Consider the following 13,973-nt stretch of genomic DNA (forward strand, 5'->3'; position numbering starts at 1 on the left):
ACACCGTATTTTCTGTGCCCGTGTCGTCACCAAGAGCCTTTCCGACTTCCTGTGGTATGCGAATGGTTCAGCATTTTCCTATCTGCTGTGTATAGTCAAAATGGACCCTGCGAATAGCTGACCCAACTTTTCAAAGGTCACCTTTGCGAGCAATTACAGTAGCTCAGTCCACGCACCTGAGGTGGACCCCACCTTAAAAGTTCTAGGTGCAAAACTTATATATATCTTATAAAACAGATATTATAGCACAATCAGTTCATTCAAGAAACGCATTAATCTAGACGATTTCACTCCTGGTACTGAATCACGCTGAAATGCCTGCGACTGCGCACGCCAACGGTGATCCGACCAAGATGAAAGGCTCGCGACTGCACCAGTCCAAGCTGAATGTATTCTTGCGTCTCCCAGCGATCCGACAAAGATGAATGGCTCGCAACTGCACAAGCCCAGGTTGAATGTGGCGTTCGCGAATCCTGTTGCACCAACCCAACGTCTCCTCGAAACTACGGCAACCTGAAGACATCCTGCCCGACATCTCTCCAAAGCCCTGGATCGTCTCACCAAAGTGCAGAAGTAACGTTGACAGCTTTCTCATATGTTGAGGACGGTGAAGTTATTCCAACATCTCCATTGAGAGGGAGTGGTATTTTCCGTGAGTCGGTCATATTGACAGTCTTATCAAAAAGTAACTCGTCTATTTCCTATGCCATATTATTACTGAACCAAATAAGACTACTAGTGCAGAGGTCATATGTTCTCAATATGAAACAATTCCAAGTTGGTACCTGGAATTTCCACAGTCAACTTACTATCAAGTACACTAACTCTAAGGAACTATTCATAAAAATTCTACCCAATAGAAAAAATTACTCGAGAATCCTATCCATACCTGAATAACGAAAGGCAATCCTAAACATCTGAAAGGTATCATATCTCGTAAAAGACATCAAGGTTCTACTCCGGTTAGCGAATATTGCTCAATACCTGACCAATTCTCAGCACAATAGCAATTGACTTAATGGCAATCGCTCCTATGATCCTAACAACTACAATTACTCATGGCACAGCTCCCTTAATTTTTAAAAGAGAACTGAAAAATCCAAACACTTGAATTCAATATCCCTATCAAAAACCTTCCTAAACCTTTCCTAAATCCTAACTGATATATCCCAACCCGAAAAAGATCAGACCTGTTCGGTCCGATATACTAAGTACTTCCCCAAAAACAAAATCCTAAACAACAAACCCTCAGTCTGTAACTCTATATTCAAAGATATTGTGTCAGACGACAAAACACATCATAACATTCTAACATAATAACACACGGGTCAAATCTCGTATGAAATTAGCCCATGACACAATTCCCAAAATCATATGAAAACAAACCATTAACTCAAAGTAACCCATTACCATCGCCAAGCGCGAACGATGAAGTCCCTAACCGCAGATGCGATCCATAAAAACAAAAACTCAAATTCATATATGTACAAAACTCTACGGCATTCTGCACACAATTTACACACTAAGTACTGCAGCTTACATCAGAAATCACAATGAACCCGAACTATTAAAGATTCAACTAAAACTCTTTTAGTAACGTCCTCCTGAATTACAACAAACTACAAGTCATGCCCATTTACAACCCATTAAAACCCGAAAGGAAAAAAAAACGACCCGTAACTACCCATTATCATAACAACAATACAACCCAGGAATGCATCCATGCTAATATCCATTAACCGGTCTTTTTGATCTTAGAAATATGTGTCAAACGAGACACATCTGTGTCTTCATCCAGAACAACGAATCTATTTCCCTTCTTTGCTTCAACAACCCGGAACAGACCTTCGAACTTAGGACCCAGCTTATAGTTCAGCTGATTCCTGACATTTATCTTCAAATAAACCCTATCTCCAACAGCCACTTTGACTCTATCTGGCTTTGCATTACTCCTATCTACCATGTCTCGCGTTTTCATCTCAAGATTCTTAGCAAGGCGCGCAAATCTCTCTTTCGCAGTTGAAATCAGCGATTTTACAATCTCATCACCTGTCGGAATGAGCAATAGATCAAACGCGCCTCGCGCTAGGTATCCAAACAGCGCTTCATTGGGAGACATTCAAATGGTATCGCTAAACATCGCATTTATACTATGCTGGACCTGTGGAAGATAGCGGTCCCAATTGTCGTCATTACCTCCCACGGTCATTCTAAGAGCTTCAATAACCCTTCTATTTGCTCGTTCGCACAAGCCATTCGCTTCTAGTCTGTATGGAATAATATTGACTTTTTTAATCCCCATTACATTCGCAAGACATTTCATCGTGTTATTCACAAATTCACGACCGTTATCCGTGATTAGGACATTAGGCGCCCCATATCTACAAATATACCCATTAAAGAACGCGATCGCCACTTCCTCCGCTGTTTTATGCTTCAATGGGAAAATTTCCACGAACCTAGTTAACTCGTCAACGACCACCAAAAGGTGTCTATGGCCATAATTAGATTCACAGAAATTACTCAAGATGTCCATGTGGACTCTTTCTGCGGGTCTGGTAGGAATCGGGAATGAACCCAGTTTACATGAAACGACCCTAGATGGCTTACATGCGTTACAAACTGAACAACTTCTAACAAAGTCTTCTATATCTCTTGACATATTCTTCCAATAGAACTGTCCTCGTACATTCTGATACGTCTTCTCAATCCCTAAATGAGGAGTGATAGACCTACTATGAACAATATCTAACACCGTAGGTACTAGGCTCGTGGGAACAACTATTTGCGTATCGCCCTTATCTTCACTATTTCTCAGTCAGTATCTAATCTTCCTAACTAACAAATTACCCTCTAATTCAAGCCCCGCAAAAGGCAACTTATATCCCTTCCTAACAAATTCCCCTCTAAGAAACGCTTTTGCATCTCTCAAGGTCTCACCTTCATCCTGTTTGTTTTCTACCAGACTAATATCCCAGTCAATGCTGTCTCCCGATACATAACATACTTAAGGAAAAACAGGAAATAACTCATCTGTCCTTTAAATCATAAACAGGTCAATTAATAAAATCAGGTCATCTCAAAATGTCATACCACTCCCTTCTTGAAGGAGGGAGAAAAGGGAATGGAATGGAATGGAATACCTGTAAAAGAACAAACCTTATATTAAAAACCAGAAAATGTAAAAATTGCAGAAACATAAATTTTCACTGCCACAGGGGTAACGTTTGTGATCATAGTTCTGAAAATAAAGGCTAAAAATGTTTATGACTTCTACTCACTCCACAAAGTCCTCTGGGACAGTCTCCATGTGAAAATACACCTCACATTCTTAGTTTACAGATATCGGATCGCAATGCCTGATCAATCAACGGTCCCTCCCATTATATTCATTATGCAATGCACGAACAAACGTACTTTTTCCGTGACATCATTCGAGGTCAAAGTTCGGCAAGACACGCCTCTGTACTTCAAGGCGTCACGAAGTACGTACACACACGTACATTATCGAAATACTTTCTTCAAAACCGGATTTTGTAACTGGTTCAGCTTCTAGAACGTTCTGATCTGACACCGCATTTTTGTGTGCCCCGTGTCTTGTCACCAAGGAGCCTTTCCGACTTCCTGTGGTATGCGAATGGTTCAGCATTTTCCCATCTGCTGTGTATAGTCAAATGGACCTCATGAATAACTGACCCAACTTTTCAAAGGTCACTTTGAGTTAATTATATATATTTATATATATTATATAAATATTAGTTAAATATAAAAATGAAATAAATATATTGTGTGTGTTTGTGTGTGTGTTTTGTGTGTTCCCTAACATGAGTCTAAAAAAAAAATCAAAAGACATAAAATATTGTATAAAGATCAGATTTGTGAAATTTTTCAGTTAATATAACATCCAGACATACAGAGTATTCTATAATTTTCCAGTTTATGAAATTTAGTTAAATATAAAATGACTAAAGGTTTGTGCTTTGTATCTGTTCCATCAAAAAAAAATGCAATATATTTTTCAGAAAAGGTAAAAAGCCTTTCTGTTCAATTCACAGTTAAAATTTGTATTTTGGAAGCAGAAAAAAGAGGGTGGGGAGACATTGGTGAGAATGACACAAAAAATTACCAGATCAACATTCTGTATGTTTAACAGCATCTTTCATTTCTCTTCCATGGCAGACACACGGCAAGGTCTAAATGGGACCATGAGAACGACCCCTAATTCTAACAACCATCTCCTCGTATACTCATCGAGAGAGAGACTCAACGCAAGGAACGGTGAGTGTTTGGAAAAGCATCCTGGGGCAGTTTCTTTCATTCATGTTAATATGACATTTTAATTTCCCATTGGCACTTCCTCGTAAGGGGGTAGTGCTGTCAGTGCATCTCTCACGGTTCACTGTAGGCATTACTTAAGTTTCTTTGCAGCGCCCCTTTGGCCCCTAGTTGCAACCCCTTTCATTCTTTTTACTGTACCAACGTTCATACACTCTTTGTTGCATCGTACTCTCCACCCACCCCTAACAATTATTTAATAGCGCAACTGCTTTGAGGTTTTCCGCGTGTTACAACTTTGAAACCTTATACTCTCAATTTCCCTTTCAGCGCTGAATGCCCTCACAGGCCTTTGGAATGAATCTTATATTTCATTGCAGTCCCATAGCCACTTGATTTTTAACGGTGATTATGATGATGACTAAGATTTTGTTGCTGCTCTGTATATGTAAAAACTAAAACATTTAAAAAAAGAAACCGCAGTTCTTGAATTGGGGTATTTCCTTTATTCAGTTTTCAATGCATAGGGGCATCCTTATGTGTTTATATATACAGTATATATATATATATATATATATATATATATATATATATATATATATATATATATATATATATATATATATATATATATATATATATATATATATATATATATATATATATATATATATATATATATATATATATACATTTTATTTTCAACTGTCTTCTGTTCGATTGAGCTGTCACTCTAGCATACATATTATAGGTTTCTACCATTACATATCAGTCTGCTTGAAGATGTGTTAGATGCGAAGACGAAATCGGTCAGATTTATGCCCAGTGTTCTACACTCCCTTTGTTATATATTTGCACAGATAAAGACATACACATACACACACACACACACACACACACACACACATATATATATATATATATGTGTGTGTGTGTGTGTGTGTGTGTGTGTGTGTGTGTGTGTTTGTGTATGTATCTGTGCAAATATAAGGAAGGGAGTGTAGAATGCTGGGAATAAATCCTGACCGATTTCGTCTTTACATCTAAGGCATCTTCAAGCGGACTGATATATAGTGGTAGAAACCTATAATATGTATGCTAGAGTGACAGTTCAATCGAACAGAAGACAGCTGGAAACCAAATATTCACACTAAACAAGTTGGATAAAAGAGGGAGGGTCAGTAAACTCTCTGGCATTAAGCGTCAATACTCTTTACAAATCTCTTCATATATGCGAGCATCCTGGCACCCTTCTCTCGTTCCTAAAATGCTGTACATTTTTTTTTTTAATTAATGGATCGACTTCATATTCTTACATAAGCTTTTTTTTATGTAAAACTAGACGCGTTAATATTACTTTTTAGCCTGTTCCATGATTATATGATTTTTTCACTAACCTGAATGAAACTCGAACTGTTCACCTGTGCATAGCTTATACATTTTTTTTTTATCATGTTCTGTTTACTTTTCAATGCCTTTCTAGTTTGACCAATATAAAAGTTGTCCCTGGACTTAAATGGGATTTGATGTACACATCTGTTAGTAGTGTCGGGAAGTTTTTTTTTAATTGTTCTTAAATTCCATATTAACTACATAGACCTCGAGTAGATGAGGAATATCTGAAATAATTACTATGCTGTAATTCAGGCAGGGTTTTTGTATTAAGATTCTTTACTTTTATCATAAAATGTCTTTGTAGCAGCTCTTCATGCACCGTCTAATGCAGAATAAGATATTGTAATTGCCCACCTTCATTCCTAATTATATATATTTCATCATTAGTGTAATTAGGGTAACCACAGCCTATTAGCCCTTCAGAAGATGGTTTAAATAAAGGGACGAAACCGGTCAGAATTTATACCCAGTGACTCGTTTTCCTTGAGATACATCTGCATGTATACATAGATACTTACTGGATGCCTTCTTGCTTCATGATGCTACGTAGATCTTATTTTTCAGCGCTTCGTAATTTTGACATTCATCTTCTTATATGGCAATGGAAAGTGCCGTCGTGATGGCATATGCCTGACAACTTCCCTTCTCTTCCATGTTTTCATTATTCAGGAAACTGGATCTTTGATAATCATAACAGAACAAGATTTTTCGCAGCTTTTTTCCTATGCAGTTTCTTCCGGTCCCTTTCTTTTTTATATGAGGAATTAAATCTTATCAAAATTGTATACTCATGCCATGTTAAATTCTGTCGTGATGACTAGTATCTGCATATTATATAACTGCATTTGAAATCCGACATTTTTCTCTTGGTGTTAATTGTATCAATAAATTACAACGACTGAAATGTCATACCATTACGATAATCCGTTTCGACAAATTTAGAAATCTGAATCCGGCATACCCCTTTATTATGAGAACGTTCAAGAAGTTCTCGGCCTCGCCTAGGAAGCTTCACAGGGGCAAAATAATGTTTGTGTTGCATTAAAACGTTAACTTCTAATGCTTCAGTGAACTTGGTTTGCTTGTGTTCTGACCTTCCTATCTCATCGCTTGAGAAAATTTCCTCATTTCCTCCATAAACTTATACACAACGTGGATGACGTCATTACTGCTCCTGAAAAGGTTATCACGCAGGAAGAGTTTAGAGTTAGTAGGCAGGTAGAGGTATGGTGCGTAAAAGGCATGAGACCGCTTCAGACTGCCACCTGTACAGTGCGGACTGGGGCATTATTTTAGAGCAACAGCAATGCCACTTGCAGACATCTTGCCCATCCTCACGATGTTCGTCAAAATAGTGTGCACTGTGCCCATATGGATGCATCTGTCTGGCCTATCCGTTAGATATTGCGAAAAGTCTGTCAGAAACAAACATTCGATGAGTAGTATTTACATGTTCCACAGTAGTTAAGGTTCTTGTGGGTGACTCACGACCAGGGGTCATCTGTGACGTTTCTAACCACTCTTAAATTCTGAAGCTCCCCTCTCTAACAGTGGAATAGGAATAAGAATCCTCTCCAATGAAACCATGTGGAGACGGATTTCCCACGTGATAAAATTTTTCTTTTGCAGATATTTAATCACGATGAGGCTTTCATGTTTGCCTATTCTGAACTCTGCTTGCACACAGTAACTCTCAAAGGTCCTCTCATGTAATTTTAGACCAACAAATGACTTCTTGTATATATTCATACAAATAAATGTAACATACAGACATTCCAAGATGTTTTGGTCACTAATATTCTTTCTGAATGGTCAGGGACCTTCTTGAATGGGTCTTATATATTAGCTGTAATCGTTGGGTTATGATTTCGAAAAAACTTCTCTTTCTCATTACAACTTATTTTTTAATTGTTTTCTCTGTTGCCTGCAGTTTCCATTTTGCTTTCCGTTCCCTAGGTTGGCGTCGCAACGCTGCTCAGTGCGAGCGATGCCGTCCAGGAATGCGACCAGCCATTCTGAACGATCTCTTAGAGCACAATGTCGACAGCCAGATTCAGATGGTTCCTCTTACAAACAACAGGGACATGTATGTCGACGTCTACTCATACAGACCTGAAGCCTGCTGCCATCACCAAGTCTGAAGGGTAATGTCGATTTATCCGCATTTCACAGCCCCATTTCTTTCCTATTTTCGCAAAATCAACCCGAATTATCTTCAGTCATTCTGTTTTAATGCAATGTAATTTGCCTCTTTCCCGTTGTGAAATAAAAATTTGATTGTATTACTAACAACTGGAAAACAACATTGAATTCATTCATCCTCCTTCTTCAACGACAATTAAAAAAAATAAAGGCAAGACATTCATAACTGCTAGTCATGTTATACTTTTCCATTAATTCACATTAGAGATATCTCCACTTTTATTCGGTCTTTTTGTTCATATTAACTTAGGGGTTATGAATACGAGTCAAAACTATTTCTCAAATTTAATGCACAAGGCTTTTCCTAATACAAGTAAATCCTTAGACACACACACACGCACACACACACACGCGCGCGCGCGCGCACAGAAACATGAGTAATAACTTCAGGACACTCCTGTAAAATATTTCAACAAACATTAAACTTACCCGGTCCGCAGTTTTATAAAAATGTAATTTCTCTAAATATTTGTGAAGTACTTTGTAATAACTTGAATCATAAGTAAGGGACCTAATTATTAATGACTTGGAAGCTGGTCTGGTTTTTATTAAACTATAAATCTATTAATTTATTATGGAAACAAATATATAATATACATATATTAATGCAGGTATTCTTATGTTCTTATATAAGTCATGTTTATTACTTAAAATGAATTTTTATGATATGAGTAATTGAAGTCATTGTTAGTGTCATCATTGCAAATAAAAGTCATAAAAAAAAACTTCATCAAAGTTGCCATTAATTTTTATTCTTTTTACTTTTTTCCAGGTGACTATATCTTTGTACAACTTTTATTCTTAAATGTGATCTGTAAGCAGACAATCGACAAATAAACCCTGAAGTGAAACAAAGTTTTTATTTACCTTAACTGATTTATATAGGCATATATATATATATATATATATATATATATATATATATATATATATATATATATATATATATATATATATATATGTATATACATATATATATATGTGAGTGTGTGTGTATACATACACACACACACACACACACACACACACACACACATATATATATATATATATATATATATATATATATATATATATATATATATATATATATATATATATATATATATATATATATATTATATATATATATATACATACATATATATATATATATATATATATATATATATATATATATATATATATATACTATATATATATATATATATATATATATATATATATATATATACATATATATATATATATATATATATATATATATATATATATATATATATATATATATATATATATATATATATATATATATATATATATATATATATATATATATATATATATACTGTATATATATATATATATATATATATATATATATATATATATATACTGTATATACTATATATATATATATATATATATATATATATATATATATATATATATATATATATATATATGTGCTGAAATAAGCCCTACGGATATTAAAATGAAAATTAAATATAAATTTCAATTTACTAAGATTTTTTAACTAGGAAAACAAACCATTTTTATTTCATAAAATCGCAAATGACCTATAAAAAAAATTTACGCATTATGTGTTTAATCTTGTAAGTGTTAATTTTGAAATCCTGTGCAACCACTCATTTATACAAGTGTTAGAAATATTTAAACAGCATTCCCTACCTGTCTGTAAAGGTTTTAGCAGTGTGAATTTATAGTGTCATGGATATCGGGCCTTAAGCCTGATAAGAAACTGAAATATTTCAGTCTTTAAAGAACCAAATAATTTTATGGAGGAAGCTGATACTTTTAATGGCAAAGAGTCCAAGCCAAGCTTCCCCATTCTTAATTATGCCTTAGGGAGAACATCTGAACCGTACCCTTTTCCGACACTCCTTGCCCCATTCTTCCTCTGCTGTGGATTCTTTGTATTCCAGATCGTAAGAGGCGAGATATCGCCTCAGGACATCCGGCCGGCGAGAAAGAAATTTTATGCCTGAGAAATTTAGAAAAGCGGGTCAGTACCGAGGCAGATACGGTCGAAGGAAGACCTCCTTTCAAAATTTCTTAACAGGGCTTCCCAAGGGCGGCCACTCTCTCTCCCAACCTGTGACAGACGAAAACTAAGCAACCATAGACCCGCCTGCCAATCCTGCTAAGAAAGGAAGAGCGCCACTCCTGCTTTTTGCTAAGAGCACTCCCAAATTGCATAAGGTAGGTCTGGAATGGAGTGGAATCCTTCCTTAAGCTTTATCTTTTTCTCTCGAACTTTTCATCTTTCATTATTCCTTCCTTTGTTAACCTACAAGTGTAGTGCAAAGTCTGTCAAGTGTTTCCTTGAATCAGTGAATTAATGAAGTAATTATCCCCTTGACGGTGATATACAGAAGTGAATAAATCACCTACTCGAATCTTGATCCTGTTATTTATGTCCATACGATAGGCCTACTGAGGTAAAGTTTACTCCTCAGACATCTCTCTGCCTTTCAGGAGTCGATGTTCAGTGTTGTGTGATTAGTGCCAGTTCTTTCCTGACACAAGTCGCATAAATTCAACACCGACAGAATTCGTTGCCCCCCTGCAGTAATTAAGTCACTCGGGGACTAATTCTCAGTGTTCGATCATCTCCCTAAATTTTCAATATTTAACTAAATTTGAGTGCTGCCGTGTATTACTTTGCTAATTAATTTTACTCTGTAAATTGTAGATAAACTTCTGAAACTTCACAACAATTCAGGAACTGAGATGTTATGGAGGGTCTTCGCCGCCAGTTTACATTATATACATACATGCATACACACACACATACATAGTGCTTCTTTGGAGGAGTGGTAGAGCTTTCGACTGGCACGCTGTTGGCCCAGCGTTCGACTCTCCGAGCCGCCAAAGAAGAATTAGAGGAATTTATTTCTGGTGATAGAAATTCATTTCTCGTCATAATGTGGTTCGGATTCCACAATAAGCTGTAGGTCCCGTTGCTAGGGAACCAGTATGTTCTTAGCCACGTAAAAATAAGTCTAATCCTTCGGGCCAGCCCTAGGAGAGCTGTTAACCAGCTCAGTGGTCTGGTTAAACTAAGATATACTTTTTTAACACACATACATACACACACATATATATATATATATATATATATATATATATATATATATATATATATATATATATATATATATATATATATATATATATATATATATGCTTTTCCTGGACAATCTGGTTTGAGATAGTTTCTGTGAGACAGGTAGCAACAGCTACAGATACTTTAGCCTTGTGATTCTGACTTATTGGGTCCAGGGAAACATAAAACAAGAGGAAAAAGGTGGAATTTCATATGAGCGTAAGGCTCTTACTACTGAAGGGAAATATTACGTAAACACATGGGTAAACTTACAGGAGTATATTTACTTAAATAACATTAGTATGGGAAAGAGGAATGCAAGTAAATTATTGATCCTGAAGGGGATTCCTACGGGATGAATGAAACTGGGGGATTCCAGACACGGTCCGAGAAGTGGTTCCAGCGAAGAAGGCGGCCCGTGGATGGCTCCCGATTCACGAGGGCGAAGGCGATCTTCCACATGGTAGGATGTAGGGTTGCCAACGGCGAGGGCAACACGTGGGGGACTTCACGAAGCGCCAGGTAATGGAGTGGGTTATGGATCCGGCCAGCAGCGAAGGGAACACGTGGTTGGCGGTCGAAGTGCACGTAGGTAAAAGTATACTTTGAAAGGCCACGTGGTTAGATGGAGAAGTGGTGTGCTAAGGGCATCGTCAAGCCAGGGGCATGGTGGTGAGCGCGTCTGTTGTCTTTACGCCCGGTCGTACAGCGAGAGTCTGAGAGTGAGTCCTTGTCTGCTTGTCGCTTTTATGCCCTCTCCTATGGGCAGGGGGCACATCCACGCACATAGGGAGTTGAGTCATCTTCGGCTGTTGTCTGCGGCTGAGGCAGGGAGGTTGTCTAGAAAGGACCAGCCAGACAGATTCACTTTTGCCTCGAATAAGGAATTATCTACTTAAAGGGAGTGGCCTACAGTCGGTTTAATCCCTTGTATTCTGACCGTGCTAACCCCTTCCCCAGCTCAGGCTGATAGATAGGTAGTCACGCATGTTGATAGACAGATATGTCTATCGATAGATCAGCAGACAGGAAACGAAAAAGGTAGCAATTTGCTAGCGAATTCTTGCTAATTGTAATAGCTCCCCACACAAGATGATGTACACCCCTTCATTTGGGTGTGAACATCGATATACGCAAGAAATGAGCGGATATTGCTTTACGTTACTCTACATTCTGCCTTGCAATGAACTTTACTTCTAAAGGATTTATGAAATTCTGCGGCATTACTGTTGATGACATACTGGAACAAATTACTCTAACAGGACATGAGGTAATTTTTAACACTTGCAAAAGAGTAATTACTGTGCATCTGGCTACAAAGTGATAAATTTATAAAGGTACTCGAGCAATGTGAGTTAATTAGGATTATGAGGCCACGGTGTATGAAGCTGTTGTAAACAAAGGAAAAGAAAGGTTGATGTTAAAGAATTAGAATACATGGTTACTTAATTCTAGATATCTCCTACAGGCATGCGGTTAGTTTGCCTTTTAAGCGGCGTTGAAATGACGAAATATACTTGGGTTTAATTGACATCGTGCTTTCAGTCGTTGGTAGACCCGTGCCCGACTTGGCACCGAATCGGATGGCACTCTTATAACACTTATAATAAGAACCTTAAAAGGGTGTAATCAATGGGAAGTAAAATTATTTCAGCTTATGGCTTATTTAATCATTTTAAGGGTTCGCCATTTTTACTCTACGATGGGGACTTTACGTTAGACTTTTAAAATAAGCAAGCAAAGGAAAGGGGGGAGGGTGGAATGAAGTTTCTGAGATTACAAGAAGGTAAGGGGACATGCCTCCGCCTTCTGGATAGCGGGCCACACCCCTTGTATTACAAAGGTGGCACTGACTTTATAGGTGCCTTGTGGCACTCGTCCAAGTGCATGAGGTATAAAAGAATAACAAAAGAATAAATGGCAAGCACAAATTAAACATAAATTGTTGTAACTAGATGTTGATCAAATATGCTAAAATTACATTCCTTAGCCTATAGTAAACAGCTAGGATTATTCTTAGCCCACAACGGCCGCAAAGATAACCAAAGGGCGCGACCCCTCTGGCAGGATTATTTTGTCAGAATCTGCAATAATGGCACTGTGCCAAGTTGGCACTTATGTAATAATAACTAATGGCGATGGCATATCGCATTTTTAAATGCATCATGCTGCGGTAGGCATGAATGGGGAGTCGCAGGGCTTATAGTATTGGCATATCTGTCATTGCACTCTGCATGAGCAGAAGTGATCCAGGTAAAATGAAGGCCTGGGTAAGGCATAAAATGAATGTGATGGATAATCAAAAGGAAGGAAGGGAAGTGTTTGAGGAAGAATAAAGGACATAGTTATAAGAGAGAGAGAGAGAGAGAGAGAGAGAGAGAGAGAGAGAGAGAGAGAGAGAGAGAGAGAATACTGACGGACCCTGACAGCCTCTTCTGGATAGAGGTGCCAAAGTCTTCATAGGATAAAATGATGGCACTGTGCCAGGTTGGCACGGGTGCCAGGAGAGCTTGGGAGCTCTCTTGAAGCTACCTGGAATTATCAACGTCCGTGAGATTTTCCCCACGGACTCTTCTGACTTTGATGGTTTGTCTTGGCCGGGGAATCGGTAGAACTGGGCCCGGGGAGGGTATTGGAGTGCCACCTGTGTCGGCTTCCTTGACGGCTGACGCAGGGGCCTTCTTTGCAAGCTCTATCACGATCCGTCGCAGTTCCTTGAGTTCATCAGCCATTTGAACCATGGCAGAATCATTACTCACTGCTACGTCTGCGGAGGACTAAGACAGAGAGGAAGCGGCCGTGGGGGGGGGGGAGCGTGAGGGGCTCCCAGGTAGGAATGACCGGCTCAGGCATGGTTGCGAGGCCGTACCTTTAGGTGAGCTTCCGCTGTGGTCGGCAGGATCCGTCTCCCTTACCCGCACTGGTAGCGGAGCCAAGCCAGGAGAAGAGAGGGGGGTCCTTATTGGGATCT

General features: G+C 38.0%; 1 protein-coding gene across 1 annotated transcript in view; it reads left to right on the forward strand.

The window, feature by feature from the left end:
- Window positions 1-8,727, forward strand: part of LOC136825821 (tachykinin-like peptides receptor 86C) — a 229,338-nt gene extending 220,611 nt beyond the window's left edge. Inside the window, exons 9-11 of the mRNA XM_067082777.1 lie at window positions 4,180-4,278; window positions 7,627-7,814; window positions 8,645-8,727. Coding sequence (XP_066938878.1) covers window positions 4,180-4,278; window positions 7,627-7,811 — 284 coding nt within the window. The 3' untranslated portion in view covers window positions 7,812-7,814; window positions 8,645-8,727. The remainder of the gene's footprint in view (window positions 1-4,179; window positions 4,279-7,626; window positions 7,815-8,644) is intronic.
- The last annotated feature ends 5,246 nt before the right edge of the window (window positions 8,728-13,973 follow it).

The sequence above is a fragment of the Macrobrachium rosenbergii genome, chromosome 39, assembly GCF_040412425.1.
Source record: "Macrobrachium rosenbergii isolate ZJJX-2024 chromosome 39, ASM4041242v1, whole genome shotgun sequence".
Lineage (NCBI taxonomy): Eukaryota > Metazoa > Arthropoda > Malacostraca > Decapoda > Palaemonidae > Macrobrachium > Macrobrachium rosenbergii.